The following is a 19,281-nucleotide window of genomic DNA, read 5'->3' on the forward strand; positions in this document are numbered from 1 at the left end:
CAGGCTGCGCCTGTGTTCCCAGCCCTGGCCTTCCCTGTGTGGTTCCCACAGCCTCGTTTCCACCCTTTCCACCCTTCACACAGCCTGTGCCGCCTCCTCTGGGAAGTCTGCCCTGACTGCAGACCAGCTGGAGCCACCACCTTGAGTCATGCCAGGTGGGGGTCATGGCTGAGGCCACAGTTGTGGCGGCAGCATCACACTGGCTGGTGAGAGGCCCCGAAGTTCAGTTGGCTGGGGGTGGTGGACAGCCCGTGGGCCCGGCTAGGAACCTGAGGCAGGGACAAAGAAGCAGGTCTTTAATGTTGGGATGTCGTCCCACAAGGCACAAACACCCTCTCCAGGACCAAATAAATAACTCCACCGCTGCGGGAAGGTGAGGTCTGGGGAGGGGCAGTATCGGAGCGCTCCGGGGGCTGGTAGACAAGCAGGGCTGCAGTCCCACGGGCCTCCTGGGCGAGTCGTAGCCTCTGGAGCGGGTCTGGTCCCCAGAACCGCTCACTCGCTCTCTGAGTCGGAGTAATCAGCCACAAGAGAGGAACTGAGGGTGCACAGGTGTGGTGTGTCCTCCTGAGAGGAGCCTGGTAGGGACTGGGGCCTGTCCTGACACTTCCCCTCCTGCTCCCGAGGCCCCCTGCTCTTGGGGGTCTCGGCCGTCTCCGGAGAGCAGTCTCGGGGGGATGTGGGCCCATCCTGGGTGTTCCCCTCTGGCACCCATGGCTCCCCAGACTTGGGGGTCTCCGTTGTGTGCTGGGGGCTCTCTGAGACCTCCCGGGACCGCCGCCGCACGATGCCCAGGTCCCCAACAGTGATGGGGGAGCAGGCGGGTGCTGATCTGCGGTTCTGGGCCAGCTTCTTCAGGACACTGCCGGCTTTGCTGCTGCTGGTGGCGGGTCCTGGGGTGGAGGGGAACCAGGAGCGGCTGATGATCTCTGTCCGCTTGAGTTTCTGCTTGTCCTCGTAGGCTGGGGGTTGGGAGGGAAGAGAGGGAAGGAGGTCCGAAGCTGCCCTCTGCCCTGGCCTGCCACAGCCCACTCGTGGCTGAGGACCCCCATCTCTGCCCGCCCAGTCCCCCAGGCCCGCTGGCTCCCCACGCACAGTCCAGGGTGTGGAACTTGAGCAGGGCGGCCAGCCTGCGGTCGTCCTCTGTCTCGGGCACCAGTGGGATGGCCAGGCTCGCCTTAGCCTGCAGCGCCTGGTCCCTCTCTTCCTCCTCCTGCATGGCTTTTTTCTTTTCCTGTGTGGTGGGGGACAGGGTGGGGGAAAGGTGTCAAAGACCTGCCTCTTCCTCGCCCGCTGACGTGGGCTGTGTCCCTCTACTCAGCTTCCTCCGCTTCAAGCTCGTTTGAGGAAAGGGCCTCCCACAGGGCCCGGGACACAGAAGTCACCCAACAAGCGCGAGCCGTGAGCGTCATTAACACACGTACTGTTCAGTCCTCTCCTCATTCATTCCATGAAAATTTACAGAACGGCCAGCTTGTACCAGGCCTTGTTCTAGGCACTCTCTAGTGAGTGCAGCAGTGAGCAGACACAAACCGTTGCCCTCAGGGGGCTGACATTCTAGTGGGTGACAGACACAAGGTGGGGAGGATAAGAACACTGGGAAGGGGGTAGGGAGCGAGGGGTGCAACTGTAAATGTGGTGCAGGAGGGAGGGAAGGGTCAGGCAAGGTCTCCCCGAGAAGGTCACATCTGAGAAAACACATGTGAATGAAGGAGTCATGTGCATATCTGGTGGAAAAGTGTTCCAAGGTAGAGGGAACAGCCTGTGCTAAGGCCCAGAAGCAGAAGTGAGCTTGGAGGAACAGTGAGGAGGCCAGTGGGGTTGGAACAAAGTGAGTGAGGGGATGGTGGGATAGTGGGGAGAGGAGATGAGATCATTCAGGCTATGGGCTATGGGGAGGACTTTGGCTTCTATTTTAAGTGGGAGCCTTGGAGAGTTCTAAGCAGAGAGAGGAGTATTCACAGGTGCCTCCTGGTGGCCATGGGGGGAACAAACACTGTGTGTGTGTTGGTGAGGGTGGGGGGGGGTGGTCAGGAGCCTAGAGATTGGGTCAGAGAGACTGTGCTGGTCCACGCTGGAGATGATGGGGCTGTGGGAGTGGTCAGACCCTGAAAAATTTGCCAACAGGAGACAGAGGTGAGGGGGAGTCAAGGTCGACTCCAGGTTTCAGGGCCTGAGTCCCCGGAAGGACAGGGATGCCTCCCTCTATTGCTGAGAAGGGGAAGATGTGGGTGGGTGGCTCGGGGACAGACGGGGGCTTTTTGGGGTGTTATGTGAGGGTCCTTAGACACCTCATGGGGAGACGCCCCGAAAGGCAGGGGACACATAGCTCAGGTCACAGGCTCGGCGGGAAGCACATGTTTTCAGTAACAAATAATTAGTAAGAAAGCTAGCAGTTTTACTCCTAATAATGACCACAGAATGATAAGGAAAGGAAGCAGGAAGGAACAAGAGCTGGAGGATGGTGACAGCTGGAGCCCCACGGAGGTTACTGGGGGAGATCCTGCCTGCCTGGGGGGCACAAGGCAGCCCATAGAGGGAGGGAAGACGGAAGGTTGTCGCATCCTGCAGGATTCTCCAGTGCCCTGCTGGATGCCCGAGAGGGTGAAAAACCCATTCATGGTACCATCGGACCCTGGGCCCCGACTCCCTGTGATGGGGCTCCACCCAGTATCTTTTGTACAACTTCAGAAGTCACTGTGGTCACTGACAGCAGGGCCCTGGGGTGTCCTGGAGGCAGGACTGTGTCCTGGTCGTTTGCCCCTGCACCCTCAGCGACTCGCCACGCCAGGACTGGGGTCTTGGCCAAGCATTCGTGTATTGAAATATGCATGATTACATTCATTGAGGTGACTTTCCCTTAAAAAAATTTTTTTTTTTTAACCACCAGACACTGAGGAGAGGACTCTGGCAATTATGCGGGGGTGGGTTGACGATCTACAGACTTTGTGTGGGGATAGCTGAGTGGACCCATGAAATATGTGTTATGAGCTGAGCCGTAGGTGAGCGCCTGGCATGCCGGGGCTCCTCATGGGTGCCCGGAGGTGGGGAAGTGGTCAGATGGGGAAACTGAGGCTCAGAGGGCTAAATGACCCACCTGTAGCTAAGATGTAGTGGGGCGAAGGCTGCCCCTGCGTTCTCCCCCTTCCAGTATCAGTGCCCCCCGCCCGGCCCTCCGGGTCCCCCCGCCCCCGCTCACCCGGAATCTCTTCCGCAGCATGCTGTTGAGTGCAAAGTCATCCTTCCAGGCGCTCTGGGCCTCCTGGATGTGGCTCAGGGTGGGGAGGGCTTTCTTGAGTGTGCTCCGGTCAGCCTCGCCGTGCTCCAGGCGGAACATGGCGTCTGTCTCCAGCTTCTGCTTCTTCTCGTGCTCTGCAGCGGCCAGAAGGCAGCAGGGCCTTGAGGCTCCTGCTCAGGCTCCGGGCTGGCCTTGGGGCCCGCCCCCTGCGCTCACCTGTCGTCAGCACCTGCTCGTTGTCCGCCATGTCCCAGCGCTCCTCCTTGCGCTGGGCGCCGCTCACAATCACGTAGTCGCAGTTGGCGGGGTCTGTCTGCATCTCGATGTAGTTGACGCAGAGGTGGCATTTCATCCGGAACCTGGGTGGGCAGAGGGTGGAAGTCAGGACACTGCAGCGGCCCCAGGTCACCCGTCACCCCTGCCTGCTTCCTTCTGTCACGTGTCACGTGACAGGTGTTCACTGAGCACCTACCCACCAAGCTCTGCATCTGGGGTTTAGAGCCGCGGGTCAGACAGACTGACGGGCTGTCTGGCGTCTGCTCATTTGTTCACTCATGTATCCAACAAACCCTCCCGACTTAGACTGCTCTGTGGCACGCTAAGTGGCAGCTGCTGGGGACACAGCAGTGAGGGACACCAGCCTGCTCTTGGAGGGACTGACCTTCCAGCAGAGGCCACAGAGGCAGTAAATGCATGAGCAACCAGTGTCCGGTGGTGAGCGCTGCTCTGGAAAAGGCCTGAGAGGCACTGTTGGGGCAGAAACCCAAGAGGAGGGAGCCTTGTAGATGACTGGGGAAGAGCGTTCCAGGCTGAAGGCATCGAGGTGGGGACCTTCCTGGGGTGTGTGAGGGACCTCAAGGGGGAGAGTGGGACGAGATGAGGGTAGGGAGGGGATCGGGCAGAGCGCACAAGGCCTTGTGGGCCATGGGGAGGGCTCAGGCTTTTGCTCTGAGGAAGGTGGGACCGTGGAGGGTTCTAGACAGAGGGATGTGCCCTGACTGACAGACCGGGGCAGTTCCCAGGAAAGGACTGCAGGGAATGGCCACCACGGAATGGCCGCCCTCTGACTCAAGATTCCTCTGGAGCCCCCTCGCCCTGCAGCTATCTGATGCGTCCCTCGGAGACGCCCGCCGGGCTGCCTGTACCTGTAGATCGGGGTTGTGTAGTAATTGCCAACCTTCTTCTTTTCGGCGTTGTAGCGAACCCCTGGGAGGAGAGGGAGAGAACGAAGGCTCAGCATCTTTTCCCTGGGTGGGGGCGGGGCAGAAAGGGGTGGAACTCCTCCAGACACACCTCTGGAGGACCTTAACATTCAAGGTGGGAAAGAGCCCTGTCCAGGCTCCACGACAGGTGTTCAAGCCGCAGAGGAGGGTGGGTGGTAGCAGGAGGGCCCGGGTTCAAATCCCGACTCCACCGCATTCCAGCCAGGCAACCTTAGGCGGGCGACTTTGGCCCTCTGGGCCTCAGTTTCCCCATCTGTTCAACAGGGAAGACTAGAATGCCCACGGCACAGTACTGTTGTGAGAACCCCAGGAGCTAACAGCACACACGGATCACTTAGCACAGGGTCTGGGACGTGGCAAGTGCTCAAGAAGCATTGGCTTTTATTATTAATGTCTGTGTTTTTTTGTTTTTTCATTTTTAGATGATATATACTCCCGATCTGTTTAACCTTGCGCATGCGGTGAAAACAGCTTCAACTACAAAAACAGAGCTTAGGCTGGTGGGTGGTGTGGCCTGAGTCCTCCCTTCCTGGCAGCGGCTTCGGTTCATGGCCCTGAGGGTGACCTGCCTCTGGCATCAGGCTACATCCTTTTTCTGTCCCCTGAGCACCTGGTGGCCTTCACTGCAGATGCCCCTGGGCTGGGTCTGATCAGGGGGACCTACTGGCAAGGGGGGGGTGTCACTCATCCTCCCCAGCAGTGGGGTGACCCAGCCCCTCCTTCTGCTTTTCTGTGGCCCCTGTGAGAGGGGCTGGACCCTCATGCCAAGAGCCACCACCACGCTTGCTTACAAAGTAAGCTGCTGCCCTGGGCCAGGCACTGTGTGAGGAGCTGAGGGTCCCCGTGTCACAGAGCTGGGAACGGAAGCCAGGCGGGTCAAGTCACCACCCCGTGGTCTCGGAGCCGCCCCTGGGACAATGGAGCCGTGCCAGTCTGTCTGCCCGTCCATCTGTGGCATGGACGAGGTCCAGACCTTAAAGGTAAGAGCTAGGGCAGTGGCACTTTGAGTTCATGAGCCCTCACGCGTGCTGTGTGCTATATACTTTGTATGCCACATACATGGGGCGCCCATACCACCTGAATTTATGGCTGGGTAAACTGAGGCCCACAGAGACTAAGTCACCCGCTGAGGGTCCCCCAGCTAGGAAGTGGCAGAGCCAGGCCTCCTCACTGCTCTGCAGTGAGGCGCCCACAACCCGCTGGTCACTGGGATGCCTCTCTCCTCTCCGTATTCCTGATCGGGGCCCCCGCTGTGGACGGGCTCTCACGGGCCAGGCAGGGAAGGGGCTCGCCGCCTGCAGGGTAGGATGGTTGGGGGTGGGGTGAGGAGTGGGAGGGCAGGCGAAGCTCACCCATGCCGATGTGGTTCTTGCAGCCGTCACACCAGATGTTATAGGGCATCTCAAACCTATGTGAGTAGAAAACGGCTGATCAGCGTCCGTCCGCTTGGGCCCTGCCTGAGTGTGCGTGCCTGTGCCTCCCGCCACAGCCGCGAGGCAGAGGGCACGTGCATGAGGAGGACAGAGAGCGGAGGGCATCCCTCGAGGCAGGCCGGTCCCATGATTCTGCTCTCCCGCTGGCTCAGCCCGTCCGGGAGAGTCCCCGCCGCTGCGGCCCTATCTTCCCGCCTTGCCCCATGAGTGAACCCAACTGGTCGGGGGGGCAGTGGCCCAACCAGAGTTGAGCAGAGTCGCTGTATGGTCCCTGGATTTTCCTGTGATTCTGTCTGCGACACACGATCTGGCCGTCCATGTGCAGGAGTGACAGAACTCGTGTTTCAAAATACCACGAAGTGATGAATGACGAGGCGAAGTCAAGAAGCCCGAGGCGGCCGAGTGGGGCGGGCTCTGGGGCTGGAGGTGCGGGGAGGGGTGTTTCGAGGTGACCTTCAGCTTGGTGCCTCCCAAGGCCGTGCTGGCACTTGGATCTTGATTCTTTTTCTGTTCACATTCCTGCCTCTCATGACTGTCGCTGGATCCTCTGCTCAGGCCCAAGGTGCACCACGGAGACTGAGGTCAGTGTCCATGACGCAGAGAAGGGCTCGTCCTTCTAAGGCAACACAGGCTGGCTTCTGTTTCCTGTCGCCGCTGACCCACCGGGGCGTGGGCCACAGACCAAAGGAGAGCCCTGAGAGAAGGGCCACTGTCCTGGCTCGATGCGGCCATGGCTGGGATTATTTATCCTCCCCCTACCCGTACCCTTTGCGATGTGACTCCGCAATGCTTCCTGTCAAGAGGTGGGATGAACGGTCCCCACCCCCGCAACATGACTGGCTCTGGGCAATTGATGAGACAGAAGGGACAACGTGCCCGCTCTGGGGCTTGGCCTCAAGAGTCCTTGTATCCCTGTGCTCGCTCCCTTCTGGAACCTGGGCGATGCCATGTGAACCAGCTCAGGCCAGCCGACTGGAGGAGGAGACACATGTGGGGCAGAGCCTAGTCGTGCTGGCCCAGCCAGTCCGCAGGCAGGTGACCCCCGAACAGGTGAGAGAGCCCAGCCCGCGTCAGCCAAGGCCAGCAGAGGCAGCCAGGTGAGCTGCAGAACCACCAGCAACATATGATACATGCTGTGGCTTTGATGTGGCTACAGCGGACTGACAGGGCGACTTCCTGCTTCCTGGAATTGAGACCCCGTGACACGGGGCAAAATCAAGGGCGCCGAATTCTCCTAGAGCCTGATGCCGGGCGGTACAAAGCGCAGGGGTCCCCAGGTGGGGCCGGGGTCTTACCTGATGATGAGGATGCCTTGTGACAGCTTCCGAGCCCGCTCCCGGAGCGGGTGGCTGTTGTGGTATCGGTTGAGGGAGCCATGCTGTGCGGAGAGGACAAGGGGGCGGGTTAGCACAGCCATGTGGGCTCTCCCAGGCCCGAGAGAGGCCGCCTGCTCATGTCCTGCAGCAGGTACGAAGGGCAAACCGTGGGGCTTGGGGAAGCAAGCAGGGCTGGATCAGGAATACAGGAGACTGAATCTTTGCTCTTCCGTTTAGGAGATGAAAGATGTGCGTAACCCTGGGGAGTGAGGTTGCCTTTTGCCTGTGAACCTGTTTCCCCCAACTATCGACCGGGGCAGTGACTGTACTGGTTTCTGGTGCTGCGGGGACGATGAGGTGAGGGGACAGCACTGGTCAGTGCCTACTCGCCACTTCACGTGCCTCATCTTGGGTTTTTTGTTTGTTTTTAAAAAGGTTACTTAAGATTTTATTTTTAAGTCATCTCTACGCCCAATATGGGGCTCAAACTCACAACTCTGAGATCAAGAGTCACAGCTCTACTAACTGAGCCAGCCAGGTGTCCCACGTCATCTTGTTTTAACCCCTCAAGGATCCTGTGACGTTGGGCTATTTTTTTATTTCCTCCTTTTGACATATAGGGAAACTGGCACAGTGAGGTCACATACATGCCTGGGATCACGTAGCTGGGACAATTCGTTCCCAGGCCCTTACAGAGTGCCGGCAATGTGGGAGCACAGTTGTGAACGAGACGGATGAACATCTCTGCCCTCAGGCAGACGTTCTAGAAGGGGGAGACAGACAATATCCAAATGAATGGATAGCGCATCAGGGAGCTATAAGGGCTACAAAGAGAAATAAAGTACTAGGTGATGCACAGAAAACGAGATGGTGGTCAGGGAGGCCCTCTGTGGGGAGAGACCTGAAGGAAGGGAGGGAGCCTGTGGACAGAAGAGATTCCAAGCAGAGGGAACAGCTGAGGGAGCGAAGAGGAAGCCAGAGGAGCTGGAGCTGGGAGAGCAACGGGGTCTGACAAAGAGCGTCAGACCTCCCGACCTTCGCGGGAAACACACCAAGCTGGGTGGGCCCAGCATAAAAGGTCACTGACGGCACACAGCCACATTTACCACTGGGAACGAAAGCTGCCCTGAGCCCCAGGTGACACGTGCACGGCAGCGAGCCCTCAGAGGCCACCCACACTCTGCAGCCGTGGCTCTGACTCCAGGAGTGGATGACGTGCCATGTGCCCCCTGCTCTATGGAGTCTCTTTGCTCGTGTGGACAAGGGGAAGGGAACCCGCCCTTACCTTTTCAGGATTGAAATCCGGAGGGTAGTACTTGTTTACACCTTTCCTTTCACCCTGGGAAGCAGAAGAGAGATGGGACTCAGAGAGGGTGATCTGGAGGAGACCTTGTCGCGCAGCCTCAAGAGGCGGGGCCCGGATGAGGGAGACCGAGGGACATCCTAGAGAAGCCCTGGGCTCTGAGGGTCTCCACGGAGACTGTGACTTGGGGACTAGTGAACCACTGCTGTCACCGTGGAAAATTCCACAAGAATCAGACTCTCCTAAAGCAAGGGTGCTCAGTGTTTTGGGGACCATGATTGACAGCCAGACGCATTTAACACTGCCACTGTGCACACGCACGTAACACAGTGAAGCCCAGGGCAGGTTTTGTGAAAGAACGCTTACCCCCGCTGCGACGGTCTTGCTTTTTCAATGCTGGCAGCCGCCCCATAAACTGACCTCCTCACCCACCAAAGGAGTGGGTCTCAAACTGGGCTGAACATTATATCCCCGTGAGGAGTTTCTAAAATACTGATGCCTGGCCCCCAGCCCCAAAAGTTCTCCTGACAGGGGCTGCTTTGAGGTGTGACGCCCTGACAGGGGGCTTTTAAAAAGGCATCCTGCAAAGCAGGTGTTTGGACAAATCCTTGTGCACACATGCTCACGGCAGCACTAATCACAACAGCCAAATGGTGGAAACAAGTCAAACGTTCATCGGTGGATGAACGGATACACAGAATATGGCTGACCCAGACAGGGGAACGTTACTCAGCGGTAACACAGAATGAACTTCTGATTCCTGCTACGATGTGGAGGAACTCAAAAACACTATGTTCAGTGAAAGAAGCCACACATGAAAGGCCGCATATTGTATGATTCCACTTACATGGATTGTCCCAAACAGACAAGTCCATGTAGACAGGAAGTGGGCTGGTGGCTGCCAGGGGCTGGGGGAGGGGGTCTGGGGAGTGACTGCTCATGGGGACAGGATTTCCTTTTTGGGGGAGATGGAAATGCTCTGGAACTAGATAATGAAAATACTAAATGCCACTAAATCGTACACTCTACAACAGTTCATGAATTTCACCTCCTTAAAAAAACAAAAACCAAAAAACAAAAGAAAAGACAAAAAAGCTTCCTGGGTGATTTTAGTGCATGGCAAAGTTTGAGAACCACTGTACAAAAAAGATCACGATCCGGAGTTTGGAAATACCACCTTATGGCTTGGGGAGGGGGAGAGAAAGAGCTACTTTGGGGGCCTGACAAAGTCCAGAAGTGAAACCCAACAAGCACAAGGCTGTCCACTCACCATCTTGGCAACTGCCTACGGGTCCTCACCCTCAGCACGGCTGATCTGAAAAGACGAGGAGACACGGGTTGTGCAGAGTCAACCCCCTGCCCAGTGCTGTCCTCCCAGGGAGCCTGGTGGAGGGGCCACGTCTTCCTGCCAAAGATGCCGTGGGCTGTGTGTGGCAGTAGCGGCTTAGATGATCCTCCAAAGAGCGGTGTTTGTCTGTTTAGAAAGACAGCGTCCTCTTCACTCTCTACCTAACATATTATTTCACACCTGACACCTTCTGCAGCCCCCATCGTGGCTTACCCGAACTGCAGCTGCCTCCTCCCTGGTCTCCTGGCTCTGCCCTTGACTGCCACAGTCTGTTTTGCCCACAGGGACCAGAAAGAGATCTTAAAATCTAAATCTGAAATATTGTTCTTCTGCTTAAACCCCTCTAGTGATCACCATCGGTTTGAGAATCAAGTCCAAACCCTTCCCATACCCTTTGGGGCCCCTGCCTGGCTCTCCAAGCATGCCTCTTACCCCTCTCCCTCCCTCTGTTGCAGTCACACTGGCTCCCTGGCTGCCTTTGAAGGCTCAGCAGGTGCAGGCCAACTGGCTTGAATGCTTTTCCACAGGCTGTCTGTTCTCTGTCACAGATCTCAGCTCAAACATCATCTCTGCTGGAGGCCTCATCTGACTACCTGATCTAAAGTCACTTCTTCCCTGGGGTTCCTATCACATGGCCCTGTCTATACAGTCTGTCTCCTCTGCCAGGTTGCACTGTGTGTATCTCCAGCACCTGGGACAGTGCCTAGCCCCTGCTAAACGCTGACAGCGCGAACCACTCACAGTTGATTGAAGTTTCCTAAGAATTAGTGCAGGTGACACATGACAGATGGAAGGTTCCTTGCACTGGGGGTGGGTGACCACCCTCCTCCTGTATATTTGCAGGAGAGACTTTTAGGTAAAATAAAACAAAGTTCTACTTGACACCAAAGAGAGATGCTACGAGGGACTGAAGCGTATTCTAGAATGCAGATTGGCAAATTTTCTCTATCAAGGACCAGACAGTAAATATTTCTGGCTCTGCGGACCCAAATGCCTCTGTCCCAATGACTCAACTCTGCCGTCATAGCTGGAAAGCGGCTGTAGACAATATGTAAATGGGTGTTGGCTGCATTTCATCAAAACTCTATTTATGAACACTGAATTTTGAATTTCACATGGTTGTCACCTGTCACAAAATATTATACTTCCTTTTGATTTTTCCCAACTACTTATGAAGTCAAAACCATGCTTAGCTGTCAGGCTGTACAAAATCAGGCTGTGGCCTGGTTTTGGCCTGTGGGTGTAGTTATTTGGCTCCCTGTGCTAGAGTCAGGAAGTATCTAATTGTTTCTGCCACTTAGCTGTGAACCCTCTACCAGTTACTGCATGCCAGGCGCTCTATCAAGTCTGACATCCCTGCCTTGTTTTGTCTGTATTATGTCACTATTATCTGCAGTTGACGAATGAGGACATGGGGGCTTAAGTAACTTGTCCAGGCTCAGAGGCGAAGCTGGGGTGCAAAGCTCCAGATGTAAACTGTTCCCCCATGACCCTGAACATCTCTTCACCTCAGATCCTCCATCTGTAAAGTGTGTCCCTGGACCAGATTTTCTCAAGGTCATTTCCAACCTAAAAATGTTTTTGTCAACCAAACAGAAAAGTGCCCACTCAGGCTTTGGGGCACAGTTCCCTGGGCCTGCATCCCAGCTCCACTCCTTCCTAACTGGGTGACTTCAGCCAGTATCTGAGGGTCTCTGAACTTATACTTCCTCATTTGTAAAGAGTCTATGATGGTGACAGGACTTTCTGGGGTTCGATGAAGTAAGACACTGGGAAGTGTTTGCAGGGTACCCCATTTTTAGGAGCTGGGGCTCTTACAGGGGTTTTACCACCCCAGTGACTGGCACAGGTGGGGCTACAGGATGAATGTATAGAAATTTCTAGTCCTTGCTGTCAGTAGTAATCATAAACCCCACTGGCTTAGGGCACAGTGCTTGGGCTCGGATCCGGACTCTGCTTGCTAGCATTTTGACTTTTGGCAAAGCATTCCTCTCTGAGCCTCAGTTCTCTCATCTAAAAAGAGGGCTTACAAAAGAGTCAACCTGATAAGGTTGCTGTCAAAACTCAGTGAGTTGAAGTACTTAGTCCAGCGCCTGATGCGGAGTTAAATGTTGGTACCTTCGATTATTTCTCATGCCAAACCGTTTTACAAGCATCAAAATCTTCACCATAACCCAGTGAGGTAGGGGCTCACTGGTCCCATATTCCAGATAGGAAAACCTAAGGGCCCTTCAGGCATAATACGGCCCGGAGTTGGGACTGAGGTCGCGGCCGGGGCCCCGGGGATTTCAGTAGGGGGTCGCGGCTGGGACATGGGCCGCGGACATGAGGCTCCAGAGATGGGCCCACAACCGCAGAACCCCACGGCCCCCAGGGCGCTCGTCCCCCATCGGACGGCTCCGAGGTCGCGGGAAGCAACGACCAGACCCCGGGCCTTCGCCGGGCCCGACCGTCCCTCCGCCGCGCGTACTTACCTGCCCTCCTCCTGACGTCACGCAGTGCCAGTGCCCGGAAGTGAGTGCCGGGCGCGCAAGGGGGCGTGGCGCACTCTCCGCGTAACGCGGACGCTGGCGCCAGGCGGGGCTAAGCAGCACAGCCGCTCTGATTTGACTGGCTGAATGCCAAAAGGAGTGGACCAATCCGGGCTTTCCCTTTCCAACTGTGGGGCGTCACGATGCTTCTCAGGCCCCGCCCACTCTGCCTGGCCCAATGCTAGGCTCGGTTTCCCGGGAGCGCAGTCGAGCTAGGCAAGCGGTCGCTGGACGTTGGTTCGCTTGCGGCCCGCGGGCCAAATCAAACCTGCTCCCTGCTCTTGGACGGCTAGAGATCCAAGAATTATTTTTCCATTTTATATTGGGAGAGAGGGAATACAAGTCGGGGGAAGGGAGAGGGACAAGCAGACTCTGTGCTGCGCACAGAGCCCCAAGCGGTGCTGGATTTCACCACCCTGAGATCGGTACCTAAGCTGAAATCAGTAGTCCTCCACGCTTAACTGACTGAGCCACCCAGATGCCCTTATTTTTCCACTTTTAAATGGTTGTGGGGGAAAAAAAAATCAAAAGAATTACCTTTTGTGGTTTGTGAAAATACTACAAAGTTCACATTTTAGTGCCCGTAAATAAAATACTACTGGAAGACAGCCCTGCCCATTCATTTACCCAATTGTCCATGGCTGCTTTCCTATTACAAGAGGAGAGTTGAATAGTTGCAATAGAGAGCGTGTGACCCACACAGCCTCAAAAATTTACTTTCTGGCGCTTTGCAGAGGAAGTGGGTTGGCCCTTGCCTTGGAGTCTTCAGACCATCCTGGAGGCGCCTTCTGCACAGAGGAGTGGCTTTTGAGTTTATTTTCATGCCCAGTAGGGCCCAACAGTACCTGTTTCTTCATTTGGTCATTCAGCAGCCGTTTACTAGGTGCCTAGTGTATGAGATTCAGAGAGCCAACGACACACTCTTTCCTCTGATGAGGCAGACACTTTAAATGGCAATTTATCAAGGCAGTGTGAGAAATGTTGACAACACTACTACCACTGCTACTATATTGTTCCCTGCTAGGCCCTGTTGTAAAACCCACACAAGCCAGCTCTTATGTGATCATGGTGCAGCCTATTAAGTGCTCATAACGCTCCAGGCATCTTTCATCACACTCACCACTCACTTACAGGTATCATCTCGGGTAATGCCACTCTAGAAAATGGATACTCTATCTTTCATATTTTACAGATGAGGGGACAGGCCCAGAACAGATAGGTAACTAGCCCAAAGCCACACAGATAGTGAGGGGTGGAGGATTTTCTTTTTAGAAGATTTTATTTACTTATTTGACCACACACACACACACACACACACACACAGAGAGATTACAAGTAGGCAGAGAGGCAGGCAGAGAGAGGGGGAAGCAGGCTCCCCGCTGAGCAGAGAGCTTGATGCAGGGCTTGATCCCAGGACCCTGAGCTCGGGACCTGAGCGGAAGGCAGAGGATTAACCCACTGAGCCACCCAGGTGCCCCAAGGGGTGGAGGATTTGATCTCTATCTGCTGATGCTACACTTTGTTCCTTTAACCTCTGAGCTATGCTGCTTTGGGTTGTATGCCCTAAACCTCAGGGCCATGGGAACTCGGAAGAATCTTTAACAAGAGTGGAGTGTTTGGGAGTGGACAGGCGTGAGACGAGACCCCTGGGAAGGGTGACTCCTGAGCTGGATGAAAAGGAATGAATCAGAGAAGGGGCAATGGGTCAGAGTAATGTTCACAGATCCTGATGGACAAGATGGAGCTGCAGAGCTGCGTTCAATCCCAGAAATCTTGCCTACCACATCTGGATTTTTAAAAAAGATTTTATTTTATTTATTCATCAGAAAGAGAGTGCGCAAGCAGGGGGAGCAGGAGGAAGAGGGAGAAGCAGGGTCCCTGCTGAGCAAGGAACCCAACATGGGTCTCGATCCCAGGACCCTGGGATCATGATCTGAACCAAAGGCAGATGCTTAACTGACTGAACCACCTAGGCATCCCCCACATCTGCATTTTCCTTGAATCCTTGGCCTGAACCTGAATGAAGAAATAGTGATGGAAAAGCCATAAAATTCCACCTTGTACCATTTAGAGGAGGGGAGATATGAGAATCTTTGGCTGTCAAGGGACAAGTGGGACCTCTTTTATCACACACACAAGGCAGGTGATGAAACCCAAACATCAGCCTGAGATACGAAGAGACTGTTCTATAAAGATGTCAAACTTGGGCCAAGGGATGTCCTGTAGGGCCAAGGGAAGGGGAGGGTAATCAGCCAGTCTGGGAAAGTGGCAGGAAGGGAGCTGAATTCTAACTCTGGGGACCTCAACTCTGTTTGCTCAAGCATAAAGTGGAATAAAGTGGAATATCTTGGCTCTGCTCATGGGAATGAATGCAATGAATGCCATAAATGTATTTGTAAAACATTTTGAGTAAGAAAAGAGAATGCTGTGGGCTGGGAAGGGCATTCCAGAATCATGGTGCAGCTTTTGGGCACAGGGGCAGAATGATTAAGGAGGAGGCAGGATCTATGCGTCAGGAAGTTCTTGACATAAAGCTGAAGCCCATGTCCCTGCTATTGGCACACACACGGGTCCTATTTCTAAAGTCAAGGGCCTCTTAGTTTGGGGACCTGGGGCAAGTCATTAACTACTGTATGGCTCAATTTCATTAGCCAAAGATGGAAATAATGACCCTTAATTTGTTGGAGAGGTTTCACGGGATAATGTTGGGAAGGCACTTAGCATGATGCCTGGTCCTTCTTCTAGATTCTGTGTGTGGTGAATTGGCTTAGCAAATAGGCTCCCCCCTGACTTCTGCATTATGTAAATTTAAAAATTTTTTTAAAAATTTGTATTTATTTCTTTGAGAGAGAGAGAGAGAGAGAGAGAGCACAAGCAGGGGAAGGGGCAGAAGGAGAAGGAGACTCCCTACTGAGCAGAGAGCCTGACGTGGGTCTGGATCCCAAGATCCCAGGATCACAACCTGAGCTGAAAGCGGATGCTTAACCAATTGAGCCAACGAGGCGCACCTTACACTGTATAAATTAATTGATGTTTATCAAAGTTTAAATGAGAAAACCAGTACTTTTTTTAAAGAAAGATTTTATTTATTTATTTGACAGACAGAGATCACAAGTAGGCAGAGAGTCAGGCAGAGAGAGAGGGAAGGAAGCAGGCTCCCTGCTGAGCAGAGAGTCCAATGCGGGGGCCCAATCCCAGGACCCTGGGATCATGACGTGAGCCGAAGGCAGAGGCTTTAACCCACTGAGTCACCCAGGCGCCCCAGAGAACCAGTACTTTTAACTTTTGGTCTTCTGCATTGAGGACACCTTGAGGTTGAGTTACTGTTTCCATTCACGATAGTAAACATTGTTCTGTAGGAGAAATGGCCCCAAAGAAAAGAATTGTATCCAGGATATCACCTTTAAGACCATGATTAGGACAAATTAAAATCTTTTGAAAATGTGTGGGAGTTAGGTTTGATATAACTGTTATGTTCAGATAACTGAAATATGAAAGGGTCGGAGTCCCCCTACCTGTATCACCCTCTGGGACAAATACAGATTTTTACTACAGATGATTCTTCACCTTAAGGAGTCATTGTCCAGGGGTGCCTGGATGGCTCAGTGGGTTAAACCTCTGCCTTCGGCTCGGATCATAATTTTTTTTTAAGATTTTATTTATTTATTTGACAGACAGAGATCACAAGTAGGCAGAGAGGCAGGCAGAAAGAGAGAGGAGGAAGCAGGCTCCCTGCTGAGCAGAGAGCCCGATGCGGGGCTTGATCCCAGGACCCTGAGATCGTGACCCAAGCCAAAGGCAGAGGCTTTAACCCACTGAGCCACCCAGGCACCCTCGGATCATAATCTTAGGGTCCTGGGATCGAGCCCCGCATCGGGCTCTCTGCTCAGCAGGGAGCCTGCTTCCCCCCTCTCTCTGGCTGCCTCTCTGCCTACTTATGATCTTTCTCTCTCTCTCTCTCTCTCTGTTAAATAAATAAATAAAATATTAAAAAAAAAGAAGTAATTGTCCAAAAGAAATGAATACTATTGACAGTTTTTTTTTTTTTTTTTAAAGATTTTATTTATTTCTTTGACAGACAGAGATCACAAGTAGGCAGAGAGGCAGGCAGAGAGAGAGGAGGAAGCAGGCTCCCTGCTGAGCAGAGAGCCCGATGTGGGGCTCGATCCCAGGACCTTGGGATCATGACCTGAGCTGAAGGCAGAGGCTTTAACCCACTGAGCCACCCAGGCCCCCTACTATTGACAGTTTTTAAGAGGAAGTCTGTCCCTTTGTTGCTCCTGTGATGGATTCTAGTAAAAACATACATGAATATGCTAAGAAACAGGATCTGACCCCTTGGGATAGAAGACATCAGCACGAAGTTTGCTTGTGAATTTCCATTCCCAAATGACATTTCTTCATTGCATCCACCCGTTTGGCGTTGTCTGTGGTAAGGTGATGTTTCCAAACAGCAAACCACAAGCATAGGGAACAAACTTCTGGGATAAGACCAGGGGCAACATGGCAAGGGCGGGGTGCAGGAATCAGGTTTGGGGACCACAGAAGTGCCCCTACCTCCACCCCCACCCTCTGCCCTGTGTAATAGGGCCACCAACAGGTGTCTCTGGTGTCTCTGGCCACCAACAGCACATGTAAATACAGCCCTCCAGAAAGGCACTGCTCACACAGAGCGGACCCAATGAGGCAGGAGATGCTTTGTCAAATGAGTATTGGTGAGGGGAACAGAAAAAAGGCGTGAAATGAGGGGAAGGGGCAAAAAGAGAGGGAAATGTCTGAACCCTGATTCTTTCTCTTCTTTCTTTCTTCTTTCCTTTCCTCCTTCCTTCTCTCTCTCTTTCTTTCTTTTTAAAATTTTAAAGATTTTGTTTATCTATTTGACAGAGAGAGAGAGAGAGATAGTGAGAGCAGGAATACAAGCAGGGGGGAGTGGGAGAGAGAGAAGCAGGCTTCCCGTAGAGCAGGGAGCGCTGGGATCATGACCAGAACCCAAGGCAGATGCTTAACAACCCAGGCGGCTTCACCATTACTTTCTAGAACACAGTCTCAAACTCCAAGCAAAAATGTTCAGATCGCCTTTTTTCATTACTTACCCAAACAAACCAGATACTCTTCTTTCCTTCATTCATTTGCAAGTATTTATTGAGTGTTACTAGGTGTCTAACATTGTTCTAAGCACTAGGGTTTAAGCCATATGCAAATCCGTCTTTTTTTTTTTTCCTCTTGAGTTTACATTCTGGTGGGTTCAGGTAGGATTGTCCTGGGCGGACCATTCTCTAGGAATAGGATCTCAATTCCTTATTTCAAGTTCCTGTTCTTTGAGGAGAGGACATAGAATTTTCTGAGCCATTACCTCAACCCGGCCACTGCAGAGTACATAGAAAGGCAGGTGGGTGCCGAAGAGAATTAACTAAAGGGCTGATCTATGGCTTTTTGTATGAATCCTAGTAGGTCAGAATAATTTATGTGGATGCTTGGGACATTCCTATAATTTAGCAGCACATCATGGAGCATTTTACAAGGCCGGCGTTTAATTTCATTTTATTTTTTCTCACGGAAACACCAGGGTGTCTTGTGCTTAAATACCACAATTTCCCACAAACAAGCCCCTGCCACTGGTGTGTTAAACACCACCATAATTTACTTGTTAGAATCAGGAATAATAATGAATTTGTCTGAGTGGTAACAACAACCTGGAAAAACTGACTCTGAAAGTTGTGTCTGAGGGTCCAAGCCTGGAGGCTGAGAGAAGTAACAAAAGACATTAGAGGGTAAAGAGGACACTGGGAGGGAGGTGGGTGACCTTAATAACTCCAAGGAGTGGGAGAGGAGGGGAAGATCTTGTCGGAATCTGAGCACTTCAAGGGGCGCCTGGGTGGCTTCATGGGTTAAGCATCCGACTCTTGATTTCAGTTTAGGTCATAATCTTGGGTCCTGGGATTGAGCTCAGGGTCAGGCTCTGTGCTCAGCAGGGAGTCTGCTTGTCTCTCTGCCCTCCTGCCCCCCACCCCACCCCCCAGCTTGGGCATGCTCTCTCTAATAGATAAAATCTTAAGAAAAAAAAAAAAAGAATCTGAGCACTTCCAGGTCCTTAGAAATCATCTCACTATTTTCATCTGACAGAGGGGAAAAAATGAGTCCAAGGAGGTTAAGTGACAAAGCCATAGGGCCTGTAATGGCAGAAATGAGGACAGACCCAAGGTTTCCTGTCTTGGCCAATGCTTGGTCTGCTCAGTTGAACTGTCCATGACAATCATCCACTGTTTCTTTTTTTTTTTTTTAAAGATTTTATTTATTTATTTGACAGATTGAGATCACAAGTAGGCAGAGAGGCAGGCAGAGAGAGAGGAGGAAGCAGGCTCCCCGCTGAGCAGAGAGCCCGATGCAGGGCTCGATCCCAGGACGCTGGGATCATGACCTGAGCTGAAGGCAGAGGCTTTAACCCACTGAGCCACCCAGGCGCCCCCATCCACTGTTTCATAAACTCCAATTGGACAACTAGTTTCCAGAAAATCTGGCTATGTTAAGAATCTGCCTATCATTTAGAGAGAATTAATATAGCATATGCTTCGGAGCACAGAACAATGGTGAGAGAATTTAAAATCTATTTAGTGAAAACTGACAAATATATCTTTTGATTTTTGGCTCTGGTCAGAGGTTCTCAACTGGGTTCTTGGCCCCAGGGGACATCTGGCAGTGTCTGGAGATACTTTGGGTTGGTTGTGACATTTGAGGGTTGTAGCGCTCATGGCATCTAGTGAGTAGAGGCTGGATAAACTCCTAAACACGAACAGTGCACAGGAAAGCCCCACTCCTGCCCCCCAAAGAATGATCTGGCCTTAAATGCCGCTAGTACTGATGTTGAGAAACTCTGCAGTAGAGGCACAAA

General features: G+C 53.0%; 1 protein-coding gene across 6 annotated transcripts; it reads right to left on the reverse strand.

Annotated features, from left to right (window-relative positions):
* Positions 1-281: 281 nt before the first annotated feature.
* YJU2B (YJU2 splicing factor homolog B) lies at positions 282-12,381 on the reverse strand. Of its 6 annotated transcripts, none has more exons than XM_080796359.1 (10): positions 12,336-12,381; positions 9,784-9,987; positions 8,496-8,549; positions 7,190-7,272; positions 5,814-5,869; positions 4,384-4,444; positions 3,455-3,597; positions 3,200-3,372; positions 1,096-1,234; positions 282-962 (listed from the first exon to the last, which is right to left on the reverse strand). In XM_080796359.1, the coding sequence occupies exons 2-10, from the start codon at positions 9,784-9,786 to the stop codon at positions 496-498; spliced, it is 1,179 nt and encodes a 392-aa protein (XP_080652485.1). In that variant the 5' UTR covers positions 9,787-9,987; positions 12,336-12,381; the 3' UTR covers positions 282-495. The 6 variants fall into 6 exon arrangements, with proteins under 6 accessions (XP_080652485.1, XP_080652486.1, XP_080652481.1 ...); XM_080796360.1 differs by having other exon boundaries at positions 9,784-9,828; positions 12,336-12,354; XM_080796355.1 differs by having other exon boundaries at positions 282-1,234.
* Between the last annotated feature and the right edge of the window lie 6,900 nt (positions 12,382-19,281).

This window comes from Martes martes (genome assembly GCF_963455335.1).
Source record: "Martes martes genome assembly, chromosome: 1".
Lineage (NCBI taxonomy): Eukaryota > Metazoa > Chordata > Mammalia > Carnivora > Mustelidae > Martes > Martes martes.